Source organism: Populus euphratica, unplaced genomic scaffold (genome assembly GCF_000495115.2).
Source record: "Populus euphratica unplaced genomic scaffold, PopEup_1.0 scaffold158.1, whole genome shotgun sequence".
NCBI lineage: Eukaryota > Viridiplantae > Streptophyta > Magnoliopsida > Malpighiales > Salicaceae > Populus > Populus euphratica.
Genome location: NW_011499913.1, coordinates 951,721 through 970,889, shown reverse-complemented (window position 1 = coordinate 970,889; position 19,169 = coordinate 951,721). Strand labels below are relative to the sequence as shown.

The window sequence follows — 19,169 nt, the reverse complement described above, 5'->3', positions numbered from 1 at the left end:
CCCCCCCCCCCCCCCCCCCCCCCCCATGGATATTGCTTTCTGTTCATTTCTAACAAATTGTGCAGTGCAAATGATTGATACTAATGTTTTTGTCTTTGAATTACTTCTTTAAGAATAGAGTTGATCCGATGACTAGAAGCATGGAAATGCCGAGAGAAACTGTGTAAAATGAAAATAAATAAAAAGTTAGATTAGAGTCGTGAAAATACTATTTTCAAAGTATTTATTTATCTAAAAAAATATATATCTTAAATATAACTAAACCCTTTAAATATTTAAAAAGATTAAAAAAAAGGTAAAGAAAAGAAAAATGTGTTTGTCTTTTTGTGTTTTATGTGAAGTAACATATTTATTAGACTTGAAAACATTATAACCAAACATTATGTTAATATTATGACCATTAACAAAATAATTATATTTTAAATTAAATTTAATAGCTGCTCATCCCAATAATTATGGATATCAAAATTGATTATAAAAATTAAAGAATTAATTCAAAATGAATTAATCTCATTAATATATTAAATATCAACTTTTGATATTATAAATATTAGAAATATTTATATAATAATATTAGAAATTTTATTGCTGAAGCTCATCCATTTTCATGTAATTTACTACACAGTGAAAATTTACACTTGAAAGGAATTTCTTTTTAAGATGAGATAAACATCTTTCTTTTTATTCAAAACTACATCCATACGGAGAACTGCGGATGATGTGATTGATAAAACAAAACCATGGCAGTTGGCTGAAATTGTAGATCCCGGGGGTTGTGGATTGGTTACCTTGCTTGAGAGCAGAGACACCTCCAGCAAGGTGCTTTAAGTTTCTTCTAATGTTCATGTTGTTCCGCCTGATTTTCTTGTCTGATAATATGTCACCCTTCTCATTTTTCTATCCAGGTGGTTGGTCTTCTATACACAAATTCTGGTGCTGGCATGCTGTTTCCAGGAGTAAATGTTATTCAGAAGCTTTGGAAATGGCCACACAACGAACAAAATCCAAGTGGAAAGGTAATATGTGGTAAAACAAGTTTGTTGATATCTAAAGTTATATAAAACAAGTAGCTAAACTGAGTTTTCCCCGGCCAGAACTTTGAGATCGGCTTCATAGTCCCTATGCTTCAACGGCTTCCTTCGCACCGGTGGCCCTTTCGCTGCACACAGCAACAGCATTAGACCATACTTGTATAAAACCCAATTCGGAAAAAACCAGAACAAACATGAACAAATGCAACTATTTGCTTGTTAGAGAAACGTTTTTCTTGAGGTAAAGTTTTTAATGTGAATTAAATGTTTAATACAAACCATTGTTTTGAAATATTGGAGTAAATCAATTTGTATCCAAAAATTACATGAAATCCAGAAAAAGGAAGGAAACCGAAACGGAGGTGAATGAATTAAAGACAGAGTTATAATTGTCTGAAATTGATCTGAAGGGGATTATCGAGGAAGCTCAAATACAGATACATTCATAAGAGACGAATTCGCCTTCCTGGGCACCCACAAGTCCTCCATTTATCTACGTCCCCATGCTGCCATGTCTCTCCTCCTGCTCGTTTTTCTTGCACTTTATTCAATTTCATCGATTCCTGTCTTTAAAATCTCGAAGAGAAGATGTGAGATGGTCAAAGAGAACAGTTATACAACGGAGCGGACACTCCTATCCCTCCAAAGACGCATTAAAGATAAGTTGGGTATAGTTTCTTATTGTGTGTCAAGAATAAATCCCGAGAACACCAGCTTCAATGGAAGGAGTTGTTGAAAGATTTAGAGAAGATGGACAGATGGGTTGCTCATAATCGGTGACAGATTAAGTTGGTGGGACCATACAAACGTGCGATGGTTTTAGGAGTGGGTCATCATCTTGTGAGCCTCCGGTGGAAATCTCTGTCTGCACTGGTTGAAGAGGTGAGACATTCATTAATTTATTTCTTTAATTAGGTAAAATCCAAGATTTTAAAGCTAGGGAAATTTATATTTTCAAGAGGAGTTAGATTGGATAGAATGACTGGATAATGAGGAGCACAACTTGTGAAAGTGAGTTATACAAACAGCTTTATATGATAAATAAATAAATAAAGGATTTTGATCAGTTGCTCGTTGTTATGATTATACTTTGTTTGTTTCTTCAGCCTGTGTCATATTTTAATCTTAAGCTTTCAATTTCTTAGCTCCTTGCTTTAACATTCTATTGAGTAGTTTCTCTGGACTGAGGTTTGCACCGTGATTTAGGGAATGATTGGTATTGAGATTGTTATTGGTATTAAGATTGTTATTGTGGTTGTGATTTTAAAAAAAATATTTTATAAAAAATATTTTTAATTAAGATTGATTTGAAAAAATATATATTTAATTAAAATTATTGTTGGAATTAAGATTGAATAAAAAATAATTTAATATATTTGGTTAAAAAATATTTTTTATATTAAGGTTATAAAATAATTAAAAATATATATACTAATATTAATAATAAATTTAAATATTATAGATTTAACTACTATTATTATATCATGAAATAAATAATATTGATATCAAATATTTTTTATTATTCCATTAAAATATATACAATATCATCACATACAAAATTGATATAACAATGACTATATTTTATATGGTTTCTTAAGTACACAACAACAAAAACTGAATTAATTTACTTGTTATTAAGCAATTTTCTTCTAGTTTTTCAAATAAATACAATTAAAATAAACATAAAAACTGATTTTTTTAACTGAGTCGAACCCGATAAGAATATAATTAGAACTGTGATCAAATTTCACAAATATTACACCATTATGTGATATTTTTTTAATTTATGTAGTGTTATTGAATAATATTAATACTAGTTTTTTGAGTAAAACTCAACTGTTTAAAAAAAATATATAATTTCATTACATATAAAATTTATTCAACAAGAACTATAATTTTCATGATTTTTTGAACGGATAATAAAATTAGATACAATATTATTAAGAATAAAATTGAGATTACAGTACAAGCTAGTTTAATTCTCCTTAAACTAGTTTTTTTAAAAAAAACATTACTGTCACATTCACATAAACAATACGAGTAAAATCAATTAACCGCACTGGTTTTTTTTTTAAAAAATAAACTTTTAACATAAACAGTACAAGTAAATTAATTCACTCGCATTGATTTTTAAAAAAAAACTAATTTAAATTTAATGAATAATATAAGTGAATTAATTCATTAGCACTGGTTTGGAGCCATGCTCCACTATACAACTTCTTGCCCCAAGAAAAACAACATTTTGCTGCTTTTTAAAAAACTACAATCTCATCTTAATTTTTAGTGGATTCTATTAGTGAGAAGCAGTTTTGTTTTATTTTTAAATGATATTGTGAGTATTTGTTATTATGGATGCAAGTGAGGTTCACCTATAGCTATCATTTTTAATATTTAATAAGATTAAAACATCAGTTTTTTTTTCATGAAATCCATTGGTAACTGTGGTTTGTCATAGATTTTTGAGAAACAATATTTTATTACTTCTCATCTAAACATTAACATAATAAAAATTTAAACTTGAAACCTAAGAAAATTTGAAAAGAAATCTAAACATTAGATCTTCTTAACACTATTTTTGAAATCAATATGAACTAGATCTTTTATTAGAAAATCAAGAGATCATGTTAGGTGTTTGGTCTAGTGGTATGATTATTATTTTGGGTGCGAGAGGTCGCTTCTTTCAACACCCCTGTTTTTTAAGCTTCTTCTCCATCTTGATAAACATTCATGGAAAAGCTAAGAGCACAAGAGCAGAACTTGCCATTCTTATTGTCTTCTTGAGTTTTTGTTCATACAAGTCCAAATATAGAAATGCAAGCAAGACTCAGTTTCAATAGTTAGAAGAAGGATGGAAGACGTCCAGTTTTTCAGACATTCTATAGTCGCTCAGTATCTGTCTCATTTAGGACTAAATTCAAAGTTCCCACCACCCTGCATCCGTCATTAAATGCAGCTCGGCCTGGATTGTGTTCTAAAACAAAGATCGATAAAAAATTAAACTTGTTGATAAAAATTAATTTTTTATATATTTTTAAATTGTTTTGATATATTAATATAAAAATTTAATAATAAAAAGATTGTGACGGGAGTATTGTTTGCAATTATCTGGGGAATGTTAACCCGTATATAAATAAACCCTTATAAATTAGAATATTTATTAATCAATTGATATATTATTTAAATTTCAGATATAAATCGGGATTGAACAAGAATACAAGTGGGATTGGCTTAGAAGTTAGGTTGTGGCCATATCTATTATAATAGCTTGAAGATAACTATAGCTAAAAAAAACCGAAAACAATTTCATGCCAAGGAAATTATTGTTGAATTTGGGAGAATTTTGGCTAGAGTGTATAGGAGAAATTGTCATAAAATTTATGTTTGAGTGAGGATAAGAGGGAAGTTACTCCAAATCTTGTGGATTATGTGTGCATGACCCAGCATCCCAACCCACAAGCATGACGTGTGGAGTTTTATTCATTTGAAAATTAATGTTTGAAAAGAGGGAAATTAATTATATTAAAAATAATATGATCTCTAAATGCAACTATTTGGTTTTTAGAAAGGTGTTTTCCGTGTGGTGAAGATCTTAATGTGAATTAAAATATGCAATACAAACCATAGTTTTGAAGGATTGGAGTAAATTAATTTGTATCGTGGAACAAGTTTTATGGTTTGAGATTACTTTAAGAATATAATAGATTGAGAATTTTAATAAAACCTCGGAGTTTTAGAAAGGTTAAAGATTTAGAAAATAAAGTAAAGGAGGATAGGATATGGGTTTTGTGAAAAATATGATTTGATTTACTTAGGAATGAAAAATATATAATTATTAATTATTAAAAAAAAATCATGCATGACAATAAGCATTCATGGATTGCTGTATTCCTTTTCTATTATCCCGACAAACATCCAGATATTGGGCCTCAAGCAGCTCAACAACATCGTTCTTTGCCAAGTTGCTTTCTCTTATCTAAACATTTAGAAGCTCATAAATACTCTCAAAAAGTTTGATGAATTTATAAGGTTGGCATGTTAGTCTAGTTGAAGGATTGGGATAAAAACTTAAGGTTTAACTCATTAAACCAGGAATGGTCTCACGGATCTTTTCAATCAAGAACTGGCTTGACAAGTTAATATGTGACTTGATAAACCTAGTTAAAACAATACTATTTTGAATTAACTAAATCAACTCACAATCCGGACATGGAGAGAGGTAATGGGTGGAGAGGGGTTATAATAACTTTGATTCAATCCGGCTTCTCAATATGCACAAATCTCCCTTCCCCACTTCTCGAGTGCCACTAGCCAGGCTCACAGGTCTCCCTTAATCAACAGGCAGTCAAGAGGAGCTGGCTGCTCGGGTATTCGAGGTTTCTTTCAAGAGTGGATTTTTAGGGCGCTAAGAAATTTGTGTAAAGATGAAAAATATGTGGCAGCGAGGTGAAAGGGATTCTCTGAAAAGCTCACATGGATGGTGCATAACCCAACATTGCCACCCAGGAAAGCTTGTATTGCATTGGACCCCACTACGTAGGCCTAACATGTGGGATTTTCTTTCTCTGAGAAAATGTAGAAAGAGACAAATATGTGCTCTCCAAAACTTCTACCAAGCATACAGCCTGTGATTGCGGCTGTTCGTTTGACAGGAAACTGGATTTTCTTTGCAATAAACTAGGTTTCTCCAAAAGCAGAAGCTTGAAACCTCGTTATAAAACCTTTTGTTAGTTGCCAAAGAAAACTTCTATTATAGTTTACAGTCATTAAACCAGTCAGAAACAAGGTACAGAGTGTATTAACCTAATTATTTTTTTAAAAAAAGAGTCAAAATGCGTTGTTTTTTTAAACAGTTTTTCCCAGTTTCGGTCGAGACGACTGGGTTGCTGCTCCTTTTTAACCGAATCATAGTGTATAAACTCTCCTTCTGAGGTGGTTAGCTTTCAAGTCGGTTCACTAAGTTAATCCTGGTTTAGTTATATAGCTAAGATTACAGTTTTCCTATCATTTCAGGATTAAAAAAAAGTTCTTATTGAATAGCTGGCCAAACTTTCTTTGACACAAATTGTTTGACAATGGAAATTCCCTTTTTAGAAAAAAAAAGAAGAAAAAAACAGAGAAAGGAAACAGTCCAGGCAGATAGCGATAGAACAATATGTTGAACTTCAAATAGACTTTTCAGGTCCGACCCATGACTTGTGTCATCATTTTGATTCTTACGATAACATGGAAATTTGGATACGAGCCCGTGTACAATAATGGAGTGGAGGGGCCGTGATGTGATTTTGCTACTATTTTTTCTCAGGCTAAAAATTAATGTGTCCCAATTTGATGGACCTATCACCTAACACATGCAAGGTTGGTGCTCAGATTTGAAAAGAATGTTTAATTGATGAGGCGAAAATAACGTATAAAAATAATTTATTCCTAAAATAGTTTTTAAAAGAGAATGAAATATAACCTCCATTGTCCTTACACAAGGGTTCAAAGCGGAAGGATAAGGAGTAAATGTTCTCCATTATCCTCTCAAAACGAGTAGAACAGGGAACATGCTCCCCATGTCTCAATCTTTTCTATTCCGTACACTTCCTGTATTTGTTGACCCTCTACTTTCAGATATGTATAGTATCAGCAGCATAGCCTTCATTTGCATGGTTAAAATGAGAAGACACAAAAAAATAAAAGAAAGAAACGAAGGGTTTCTCCTCCTGAGTGTTTAAGTTTACGATAACGATTGGGGTTTTTTAGATATAGTTTAGAAATGCGTTTTTTAGATATAATTTAGAAATGCATCGAAAATTATTCCTTACATCGATAGATCATAAAATTAATGTTGTTACTTCGGCTGTTATGTTCCTTCCAAGTATTCAGACAAGGGTCCATGAAGGAGGACATCAACATACAATTAAGTGAGTTTTCTCATCTTATATCCTTTGTGAAATGATGGGGTGAAATATAATGATCAAAGGATGAGAGGCCCAGATAGAAGAATCCAAAAAGAAGAGCAGAAATTTGCTAGGGAAGTTTAGAATGACTACAAACTATATCAAGATCAAGCATGTCTCATTATCTCCAACTCCTTTATGTCATTGTCTCATCATCTCCTCTACGGGACCATGTTCATGTCCAAGAAACACCATGCCCCATTTAAATAAGATTATAAAGCACCCATTAGCAAACTCAATCCACATCTAGCTAGATTGCTGGGGCAGATTGATCAAGGCAGAATAATTTAAAGATGATTAAGGGACAGTGAGATTTGTAATGGCCCCAGATTTTGCAAAGTTCGTCAAGTGATCTTAGATTTTGAAAAGGCAAAGGGGTCACCTCACCCCCTTTTCTCTACATTACTATTCTCGTGCAAAATATCACATGTGAATATCAATATGAAATTGCGTAAGCAAGATACAGCCAAAACAACACGAAATCCGTTTATAATTGTGGGTCAATTTCGGAGGCATCATCGTGTAATTGGAGGTGATAGGGGGCCTCTACTACCTAACATCACAGAATTATGTGTCCTCCCAACCATGTGTACGATATTATTGATGCAATAATCCAATTAGTGCACTGTTTCACATCAATCCCACTTGTGATTTACACCTAATATTATCAAATCTCAGTCAAATTAGAACTTGGGGCAGACGGGAGTAATTACTGGTAGAAATTGATATTGATCTTTCTCTAGGCTTAAAACACCCTATGAGAAAGTACAAAATACATAGATCAGGGACAAACTTCTCTTTTAAGCTAACAGAGAAGAATATCCATCAATAAATACATAAAAATACAACCAAGATTTAACAAAAAGGAAAGTAAATTAAAAAAAATCATAAAATGTATATACAACTTACAAGTTCCTTTTAACACATTTGACTACTTAATTACCTGGATGAAACAGGATTCAAAGCTCTTGCAAATCCATTCATGGCTCCGTAACCCTTTGAACTGAACCCTAAACACCCCAGTAAACCTTGTCTGTAAGGCAAAAATGTCTTCTTTCTCATCTCCTCAGCTTGTGCTTTACTTGCCTTATAATGTAACTCATGTGGTGATGCCGGTACTCTCCTCTTGCCTATCCCATTCATTGGCTTCTTCCCTGAAGAAGAAGAAGAAGAAAAGCCATGCCCACTATTTCCCTTCACTTTCTGACTCTCACTGCCAACATTAGACCTACTATTGTTGCTGCTGCTAGCCTTCTCTTTTGACACACCAAGTTGGACACCAGTACTTTGTTTCTTACTCTTCTCCTTGACTGGTGAGAAGGAAATGTTAGACCAAAACTTGTTGTTGCTCCTCCCTTCACTCTTGCTTCTATAAAGAAGATCTTTCAAAAAAACCCATTTTTTTGAGTTCCTTCCAGCTGATGATGACCTTGAAGATGATGCAGACGCTGGAGGAGTATCAGTGCCAACACTAGTTGTAGCCTCATCAAGCTTGAGACTGTCATCATTAACTTCCAAAGAAGTAATAGACCCATCAATTACATTCTTGTTTTCTTCACCATAATCTTCAAACTCAAAAGAAGTGCTTCTCAATGGTGACATGGATCTTGTTCTTCTACGTAAAGATTTGTTCTTTAACCTCAGATCTCTTCCTCTCGACATACTTTCACCATTAGCACCAACCTTTCTCCAACCCTTCATGAATTCATCTTCATTACTACTATCTCCATCTTCCTCTTCATTTTCAAGATCCATCAAAGGAGATAACACCTGGGGTCTCTCCAAATGAGAAGACAACTTCATGGGGCGGATCTGACCATTCAGGAAAAGCTCATCAGCTGAACTCATGGATCCGGGTTGACCCGACCCGCTCAAGCCAAACCGTGCAGAGAATTCAAACTCATAACCAATAGCCACACTATTATCAGGCGAAGAAGCAAAGTTCGCCATTGCCTTTTCGGCTGATGTCATTGCGAAATGCTTTGGACTTGCCGGACAACTATAAAAGAACCCACCATTAACGGGTCCGGATCCAGGTCGACCGGGGCTAGAAGGCGCGCTAACATAAGGTGTGGAACAGGCACTGTCAAAGTCCTCAGTAAAGTAATGGGTTTCTAAAGTTTTGCCATTATAAGGGTTTCCAAGGTCTGTTTTTGGGTCTGGTGTGGAGGTTTGGCCATTTTTGTTCTCACTCTGGGTTTCTTGCAGCTCCATTTTTCTTTGCTGCTTGCGTGAGAACGACAGAGAGAGAGGGAGAGACAAGTGTTGGGGTTGCTAAAGTGCCTGTGTTGTGCAAGTAAATAGGGGTTTTGAGACTTGGCTGGGTCCTTAAATTGCCCTTGAAGATGATGAGTTATAACATCTAATGCCACTGTCTTTTTCATTATCTTTGACTAGTGACATTTAGATTTTGGAAATTAGAAATCCTTAAAAAGAAATTAAATGGGTTTTTCATGTTTCGGGATTTCCAAATAATGCCATTTTTTTATTTGCAAATTCAAATGGAAAGAGGTACATTGAATCTGTGGGTTTTAATTTTCAAGGGGGGAGAATTTGGGATTTTTATTTCTTAATTATCCCATGAAAATTTCAGGGAGTTTGATTTAAGCAGTAATTTTATACATATACAACAATCATATGGATGATACCATTAAAAGTTACACTAGTTTTTTTATCCATTTTAATCTTAGTTGTTAAATTTGATTTGACTTGGGATGTCAGCCTAATCACTAATTTATCTAGAATTTAGTTTAAGTTAAATTTTATTTTCAATCAAATTAAGAATTAATTTAATTAAATATAATCCACATGTTCAAACTCCAATAAAAATTTATATAGTTACCTTTAAAGACTTTTTTATCCAGAAAAATGTTATTTTATTTATTTTTTATTAAAATAATATTATTTTAAGATTAAATGGATAAATTTGTTAGCCAAATCTTATATCGAACTCAACGGCTATAATTTTAATCATATACTTCCTAATGTACCGGGTAGATTATTAATTGAAGACAAGAATCAAAGGTATTCTGAACTTATGGAATATAGACCATATTATATGTTATGCCCGCGGCAGCCGCATGCTGTTACAAGCTTATGATATAAGTTGTATATTATCATGGATTTATAAAAAAATATATAAAAAAGTTTTTATAAAAAAATTATTGGAATTTATATTTTTTTTTAAAAACTACAAAGATAATATCAGAATAAACATGAAAAAATAAAAAAATAAAAACTATGTAAATAAACAATATAACAATTGATAATATTTTACTAAAAAAGCTATAATTATAATTCTCAATCAACTAAATATTAAAAAAATCAATAAAGATAATTTTAAAAAAATCATTAAAAAAATATAAAAATCATGTGATGAAACATTGTAACAATTTATAATATTTTAAAGAAAAAACTATAAAGATAAGTTTTTAACTATCTCAATATTAAAAAATTAATTTTTATAAAGATAATTTTAAAAAAATATAAAAAAACATTGAAGCAAAACAAAAATAATGTGAACAAATATTTTAGCAATCGATAATATTTTAAAAAAATTATAAAATTAAATTTTTAATTAATTCAATAATAAAAAAATAAAATCAATAGTATTATTTTTTACTTAAAAAAAATAATTGCTATATTTGATTGCAGAAAGAATTGAAGCAGAATCATTTGCGAGCCCGTATTGCAATGTTCGTGTAACCAACCTCCTTTGATGGCCAGTACTTTTTACAAAATCTTTAATGATTCAGGAATTATTTTCCAATTTACTGAATATCTCAAACTTCGAGTGAAAGATTCGAATTGATTGTTGGGAAATGTTTTTGAAATTATATTTTTTTAAAAAAATTATTTTGTTATTGTTTTTATATATGATGATATTAAGAATAATTTTTTAAAATTAAAAAATATTATTTTAATATATTTTTAAATAAAAATTATTTTAAAAAAGATAGCACTGCCGTCTTCTCTTTCAAGATATTTTTGTTTTGAAAAGAAACTAGACCACAGAGGACAAACTAGTGACCTTGGATTAAATTTTATTCTAGCAATATCTAAGATTTTATATCGAGATTTCACTCTCAAGCATATCAAACGATTTTTGTCTACAAGTTCATCGAGTCTCAAACTAGTATTTTTATCCATCGAGAAGTCTATTAGAATCTAAACTGTAATTCTTGAAATACAACAGACAAAATGTTATATTTACGTTTAAGCAGTGCCTTGACATACAATAGACAAATATAGATACGACAAGAGCATGGCTGCCCAGAAAAACAAGAACAAAGATATAATAAAAATATTTATTCTCAAGATATTTGTTCAATGAGTATTTATTATTTCAAAGTAAATATATCGAATTGCTTTCCCTCGGCTATGCTTTCGGCATGGAGTTAATGACCCATTATTTGTACGAACAATTAATGATAAAATTTATAACCATTCGGCGGAGAGCGTAAAGGGTTTTGTAACGAGGATAAATCGAGGCAAAAAAAGAGGAAGCAGGAAGCAGAATGTCATGAAAAAAGGTGTAGACATTGAGAGAAGAGTAGGGATCGAGGTGGGAAAACGGGAAAGCGAACATGGACAAGAAATTTACGAGCAAGGCAGCACGTTTGGCCTCCTGCCATGGCCATTTGTGTGGGGCTCTTTGTGCTTTCTCTATGATGTCATACACTCCCTCTCCTCCCCCATGAAGGCCATTTGGCCTGTCACATGTGACCTGTCCTTGTTCCATTCTTCATGGCAGGATGTGTGTGTATACATCAGAAGGGTACATCTTCGACCCTCAGCCCTCCGATCTCCTCGAGATCCACGCATAGTAGTACACTGATCGTGCAGGGTGTCACCACTCTCAGAAAGAAAGCCTAGCTAGTGGAGCTCGACTCGTTCGGAACTCGCGATTTTTCGAGTGATGGATGGAGAGTTGACATTCTGGGTGTTAGTTTATTAATGGTATAAATCATTCTTCATTTGTCATAATTTAAAATAAAATAAATGAGGGATTTAAATGGCTGATGAAGGTAGAACAACCCTCTAAGAAAATGCATGAAAATGGGTGCGTTGATCCACTGCAAAACCCATCTCCTCCTAGGGCTTTTGAGACATTAAGTTATACCAAGATTCATAGGATCCTAACTTTTGGGCAGCTACCACGAGGCTAAGGTTCTGTGTTTTAGCAAACCCTGTTTTCTAGGTTTATGATTTTTTTAAGAAATATTTCTTGCGGTTCGGAGAGCCAAGAGATCATTATCTTAAGTAAAGTAAACTGCCAATCCTGTCTTAAACAATTCATTAATCAGAATAAAGATTTCGTGCTAATCTGTTGACAATATTGCAGAATACACTGCCTCTTTTCAGTGGTTTCTCTGTCCAAGAAAGAAGAATATTGGTGTCCTTGCATAAATTAAATAAATGTATAATAACCCAATCCAGATCTGACATGTGGACACATAGCCTATGGCACGCACCAGTTCCCGGAGACAGCCAAAAAAAAAACTACTTCCTGTGGACGGTTCTATTTAATGAAGCAGATCGAAATTTCTCTACTTTTCATATTATATTCTGGGAGTGTTTATTTCTGTGTTGTAATTTTTTTGTTTGCAAAAAAAAATTAAATTGTTATTTTTTTAAATATTCTTAAATATTAATATTAAAAATTAAAAAATTATTTTAAATTTTTTTAATTAAAAGATATATTGAATCACAACACTAAATACACACGTTGAAAATATAAATAGTATATCAAACAATAAATAATGTTTTGATAAATAATTAAAAATTTAAAAATAAATAAATAAAATGGATTGGCGAGTGATTGTAAATTCTAGAAAAAAAAAATTACACTCGTATTCATAATAATTAAACTTAATCCGAATTATTAATGAATTGGATAAATTAACTTGATATAGTTTAAATGATTTTAGTCTTTTTATAATTGAAATTAAGCTGTTTCCAAAATAAAAATTATCCAACTCAACTTGACCATGTGACCAATGATGAGCTAATATGTGAAAAAACAACATGGTTTTATAGGTTATTACAAGTAGCCAACAGGAATAAATGAACTCTGTCTAGGCTAGCTCAATTGACGACCTTCCGACGAGTGTTATTGGATTCCTTTTCTATTGAATCTTTTGTTTTCTTTAATTAATTGGTTTCATATTTTCAATGGTTCATTGATTTTCCCCATAGTTATTGAATCTCAAAGGGAAATCTAAGATCCATTTGACCTGAAACCCAGTCAATCCATCACCCAAACCCAGCTTAGTTTAATAATTATGAATTTGCCTTCTCTGCAGGTGTAGGGGATAGTGGATAGTGCCTATAATATCATATATACTCACGACATTGACGTGGGCATATGCCATTTACTGTAAATTTGTAATTCTTGAAACATGTATTTGCATGCAAGAAAGTGGTGAAAATAAGATTATCTCATGCCTGCTGTGCCAACAGGCATTCCGCCTGTGATTAAATGTTACAAGGCCTAGCCTGGTATATGATCTGCTAAGCCCGGATCAAGGCCTAATCAAATATTCAGACAGAATTCTAATTGTTAGATTGTTATGCCAGTAGTTGACTCTGACGGAAATCTGGAGGGAACCAAATATCTTAGGAAGTGAAAAGTGCACTTAGAAAATGGAGATTACAGATGGTCAGAACAGGAAAACATGCAAGGTTACGAGTGGTGATCATGTTCTTGTTTCCTCTGTCAAAATCAAAGGAATGTAAGGTCAACAGGTTACCTTAGATAAAGTTGATGTTAAATGAGAGGAAGACCTTCTTGAAGGGCTTTACAGGGGTATAAATCAGAAACCAATTCATCAACCAAAGAAGTTAGAATCCCATTCTCAATCTCTAGACCCTCTTCAAATGCTTCTATGCTAAAGTCGAGCCATTTCCCATGCTGAGTGCTCATGTCCTGGTCTACAAGCTCATCCACCATCATGTCTCCCATGCTTTGCCAACCCAAAATTTCCTTGAACAGCTCCTCTGCCAACCACCCCTTCCTTTGAAACAATGTTGACAATCTAGCCCATGCTTTGCAGCTCCCTAACAAAATTTGTCCACATTTAAAGTCCAGGGATTCACTAACACAGTCAAACAAGAGCTTTCGAGCAAGCTTGGAGTAATCTTCTTCGTTACTTTCCATCCCCTGGTTTTGATTCTCCAACTGATGAAAAAGACTGGGGTTTACGACGTTGGAGGTTTGACCCAATGAGAAATCTTTCAGGTTTTGCTCTGCACTGACAAGTATATCCCTCATGAAATCCAGTTCCCAGTCGCTTGATTCCTTTGATTCTGTTATGCTGCATGTCCTAGTTGTATATTTTCTTACCACATCAACTGTAGATATTGAGGAGGCTGAGTCTGATAGCTCGGTTTCACCCTCCATTTCTACAGATTCATTTGTTGAGCAATGGCTACTTCCTGAAAATTTTAGTATATATTTTGGTCACTATTTCCATCAAAACGTAATTTTATCCAAAAAAGAGAGAACAGCCCGCATCACATTATGAAGATCTTAAAAGGTGCACACAACCCCAAACCTGATTTGTAAAATTAGATGTGCTTATCTTCCTAATTATCAGTCACAAATTACCACCACTAGGTTCCTAATTGGCATTTCAATGATATAGGTTTATTTCCAAATTATCATGCATGACGTGACAAGATTTTTCCAAATCCAAATACATTGTTAGAAACGGAAGTACAAGAGAATCAGGGTACAGCTTTACCGTTGAGATATGAGCAACTTCCACTTGCAAAGGAAGGTTCGAGAATCGAAACTGGGCTGGTACGTTGACACTTGAGTTCTTTTCCAGTTTCACTGTAATTGCTGCTACTGCTTTGCACTTCCATATCTTCTGATTGCTGAAAAGGTTGTCCAAGTGAGATTGTTAGGGAGGCAAATAAGCTGTGAACCTATATTCACTTCTGAAGATGAGAAATGCTAATTGAATTATTTTTTGTCAGAACTTCCAATCCCATTAGCATCTGCTTAGCTTTTCCACATACAGAATTCTGTATGCTAATGTGCCCATTGGTTAAGTGGAAGGTATTGGCAACAACTTGCACACAGGCTCCAAATTCTACGGATAAAAACAATACAAGGACTAGCATCTGCACCAAACCATTACCGACTAAAATCCAGACTCTTTAGCACTCGCAAAAACAAAAATCAGAAAATCCAGGGGACAGCTTCCAGAGCAATTATACCTGACTCAGAAATTATATTAAAAAAAAAAAAAAAAAACAAGAAGAAGAAGGTATTGGCAATAATTTGCACACAGGCTCCAAGCTCCACAGATAAAACCAATACAAGGACTGGCATCTGCCCCAAACAATTAACAACTAAATCCAGACTCTTTAGCACTCGCAAAAAATGAAAATAAAAAAATCCAGGGTACAGCTTCCAGAGCAATTCTATCTGACTCGGACATTATCCGCAATGTAAGAGAATATACCACCTTTACAGCAGATCTTGGAGAAGAAAGTAAGTGCCCATTTTAACTCACGCAAAAGATTTTTGACTTGGCAAAAACAAAAACATGTATTCTTCCTACTTTATCTACTATATCTTTCATGATATACATATACAATACAGTAGAGGCATGGAATAAATTAACCTGATTGTCAACCTCTACCAGATAGGTCACCTACAAAGGCATCTACAACATAACACACATGTTACCTACATCAAAGAATCGAACTAAACTTTCAATTCTTTTTAGAGAATTGTAATGTTACTCACATCAGGAAAAGCTTATCTTGAAACTGAATACTGACAAAAAAAAATAAATTGAATTCCTACTGTCACTCGAGCATATCAAAATTCCAAGAAAAAAACAGATAATGTAGATCACAGATGCCAAAAAAGGAACGATGCATCTGCAGATTGTGGACATATGACTGACCTGCCACTTTTGGTTCATAGCAAGCTGTGAATTTTCCACCAAAATACAATCGAAGTAACCTAGGCTGTCTGACTTATCTTTATCATGAACAACTTGAAGCATCTTGTCCAGTGCTGCGGAGGAGGTGCTTACCACATTGGGAGTTGATGAGTTTTGAAAAATGGACAAAGAAGTAGAAGAAGTCTCCTCTCTGATCACATTACAATGGGAAGACTCTACTTTATTTGTTAATTCTCTCAGTTTTTGTTCCAAAAGAACACCCAACACGTCACCTCCCATAACATTCAATCCAGGAAAATAAGACATCGAACTTTTTAAGGAGGGATGATCTTTACTACCAAAAGAGTCGATAGCAGAACTGCTACATTTCTCAGACATTTGTCCAGATGACTGAGAGCTAGGTGTGGCCCGCTTTATGGGAGACGAGAACGTAAATGAAACAACATCCATGCCACTTTTCCTGTTATCCATGGCCATATTCATGTTCCCATCCATTACAACATTACTTTTTGTAGACATTTCATCCTTATTGAAAGATACATTAGGAATAGCATTTCTGTCAATTTGGAGATCACCATTGACAGAACGTTTCTTCCGAGCTATATTCTTAGTTTTCTCCTTTTCAGAATCTGTCATGGCCAAGCCCATCTTTCTGGGCACAGTTTCAGGCTTTACAACAACCTTTTTTACAGTCCTACTTTGTCCAACAGAACCACTAGTGGATTTTGTTTTTCTACCTTGCTGATTAGACACTGAATTCTTCAAACCTGAACTATCTTTATTGGGTACAGAATTTTGCTTGAGGTTATTCTGCTGAAGCACATTACTGGTCCTGCTTTCAGAGATTCTCTTCTGTACAGTATTTTGTGCACGAGGCTGGGTCTTAAGCATCTGGTTTGCTTTGACCTCATTCTGTTCCTTCTGTTTCACAATACTCTTACTTTTCAATGTTGATCCATCCCTTCTTTGACCATTAGTGGACTTTGCTTGTGCTGCAAGTGGAACAGACTTCCCCTTGTTCTTCAAACTGCTGGGAGTGCCTTTTTCTGAACTTGTAGAAGCCTTGGAAGATGACAGGCCTTCTGGTCCACTCCAACTCTTGTCACTTTGTTGTCCTTTTGTATTCTTGGCAACAGAGGATTCACTTGATCTTTGGGGATTAGATGCGGTATGCGCAGCAGCTTCCATTTTCTGTTTCAAATCTCGAATTCTCAAAGGAACTGAAGAAGTCCCGATTGATGGAACTTTACCACTACTAGTTGCCTTAGGATTTGCATCAATTATCTTTGCAGCTGCCTCCATTATGTAAGCCACATTCTTTGTTGGGGTGAATCCAGGATTCTTAATAGGTGACAACAACTTATGGTGGGTAAATGGAATTGATTTAGCTGATTTTGGAGGCAATGTTTCAGTTTGAAATCTCTTACTTGGCCGGTTTTCCACCTTATGCGGCCTCAATTCCAAAGAATTCCAAGCATTCTTGTTCTCTTGCTTATTTGGAACGTTGAGGTGGTCCACAGGGTTATATTCACTCCATAAATTAGGCGAGCTGCTATCATATTGAAATGCCCTAAGAGAGCGTGAATCAAAAACTAGGGCAGACGAGGGCTCAGCAACATTTGATGTAGGCAAAGAATCCAGACCCATAAGCCTTGCAACTGCCCCAGGGGCCCTTGTTCCATATCCTTCATCACTAGTCATCGATGAAGCACAACTAAAGTCAGTACTTCCTCTGTTACTCAAGTTTGCTCTTCTATCATCCAGCTCCCCCTGGGTGTACAGGAAAAACAAACCGTTAATCATGTTTGAGATTTTATAATAACTAAAGGATAGTAGAAAATAAAATTACAACAGGAGAGAGATGAATTCTCACCGCCTGAAGCAGAAGCTTTTCCATTTTTTCAACATTTTCTTTTCCTTGCTTTAATCCTTCTACAATCACAACACATACAGACATAAATCAAGTTAAAAACTGGACAACTTAGGAAACAATCAGAAATTACATACGCACAGCCATAATCTTCAAGACAACAACTATACCAGGTAATTCAGAATTATTCGCAAACAGCTTCTTCCGAGACTTCCCATTCCAATCAAACAAGTGAAAAAGGCCTCCTTTTGAACGTTTTCTCTCACCCTCCATCATATTATCTACAAATCATAATTGAAATGGTCTCAGCAATAAGTAAAACCTAGAAGAACCAACTTCTAATAAATTCTATCGAAGTCATTTTTAACCTGGAGAACGATTCAAATAGGCAAATTTGTCTCGTCAAAAACCCAAATTTACATCTGCATTTTACAAAATAATCAAACAGAACCCATCAGCCAAACTACATTGCCATCAAGTTCCAAATTTAAAATTAAACAAGCTCTAAAGATGAATTGAAACACAATTAGGACACAAAAGATTAGACCTTTAAAAACCACATCCACGCCTAATGTCAGCTACATTGCTCATTCAGCAAGCAAAAAACACAAAGTGCTAGATGTTTACACACAAGTGGAGAGGTAATACAAAAATAACTACACTAATTACCAAGTAAATCAGATCCTTCTTTAAATAACCAACATTGCCAAAATCACAGGCATTACATAGCCAAATAACCTTCACTTAACTGGAAAATCTTTAAATTAACAAAAGAAAGCAAAAAGAAAAGGCAAAAAACGATTCATGTGATTCAAAATCTTACTTGACATCCTCCAAGAGTCAAGGTTCCAACCGTTACTCGCATAAACAGCAAAATCAACCAAATCCCATTTGCCTTTGAACCACATAACAGATCGAAAGCATCCAGAAATAACTTAAATCGAAAGGGTTTTCTTCAAATCTCACAAACTCTGAACCATTTCATGTGAATCTCACTAGTCAACCCATACTATCCAAGAATACCACATTTTTTCAAACTCCAAGCTCTCAACTTTGCCTGTAAGAGGTTTTTTTTTGAGCAAAAGTTAACAAAACCAGATGCCTGAAGACTTAAAAAGTAGGTTTTTTAACAAAATGGCTGGAAAATGAAGTCAAGAAGAGCCAAAAAATGGTGACATTAGCAGATAGAGGGAAACACACTGAGAGATTTGGGGTGCACGAGGAATGGTCCAAAAACATGCGGTTAAAACAAGCCAGTTTAAAAAGAGTAAAAATGTGTCAGTCTAGAGGGAGAGGGAGAGAGGGGATGGTGGACTACCTGTCTTGTGCTGTTGATGGCATTAGATTTTTTTTTTTTTTTTTTTTTTTTTTTTTTTTTTTTTTTTTTTTTTTTTTTTTTTTT

At 34.0% G+C, this 19,169-nt stretch overlaps 2 protein-coding genes across 4 annotated transcripts in view; both read right to left on the bottom strand.

The window, feature by feature from the left end:
- Positions 1-7,674: 7,674 nt before the first annotated feature.
- Positions 7,675-9,262, bottom strand: LOC105134286 (uncharacterized). Its single transcript, XM_011038638.1, has one exon. It carries the CDS (start codon positions 9,185-9,187, stop codon positions 7,913-7,915), a length of 1,275 nt encoding a protein of 424 aa, XP_011036940.1. The 5' UTR covers positions 9,188-9,262; the 3' UTR covers positions 7,675-7,912.
- Positions 9,263-13,573: 4,311 nt separating this feature from the next.
- The window catches only part of TRM8 (GPI-anchored adhesin-like protein), a 5,903-nt gene continuing 307 nt past the window's right edge, over positions 13,574-19,169 (bottom strand). The window contains exons 1-7 of one of the 3 annotated variants that reach the window (XM_011038636.1): positions 18,591-18,669; positions 18,136-18,189; positions 17,938-18,048; positions 17,771-17,829; positions 15,898-17,667; positions 14,719-14,854; positions 13,574-14,410 (exon numbers count right to left, since the gene is read on the bottom strand). In XM_011038636.1, the coding sequence (XP_011036938.1) occupies positions 13,743-14,410; positions 14,719-14,854; positions 15,898-17,667; positions 17,771-17,829; positions 17,938-18,043 (2,739 nt within the window). In that variant the 5' untranslated portion in view covers positions 18,044-18,048; positions 18,136-18,189; positions 18,591-18,669 and the 3' untranslated portion in view covers positions 13,574-13,742. Of the gene's footprint in view, positions 14,411-14,718; positions 14,855-15,897; positions 17,668-17,770; positions 17,830-17,937; positions 18,049-18,135; positions 18,190-18,590; positions 19,114-19,169 lie in introns of those variants that run through there. The other 2 variants (XM_011038635.1, XM_011038637.1) reach the window with 2 other exon arrangements.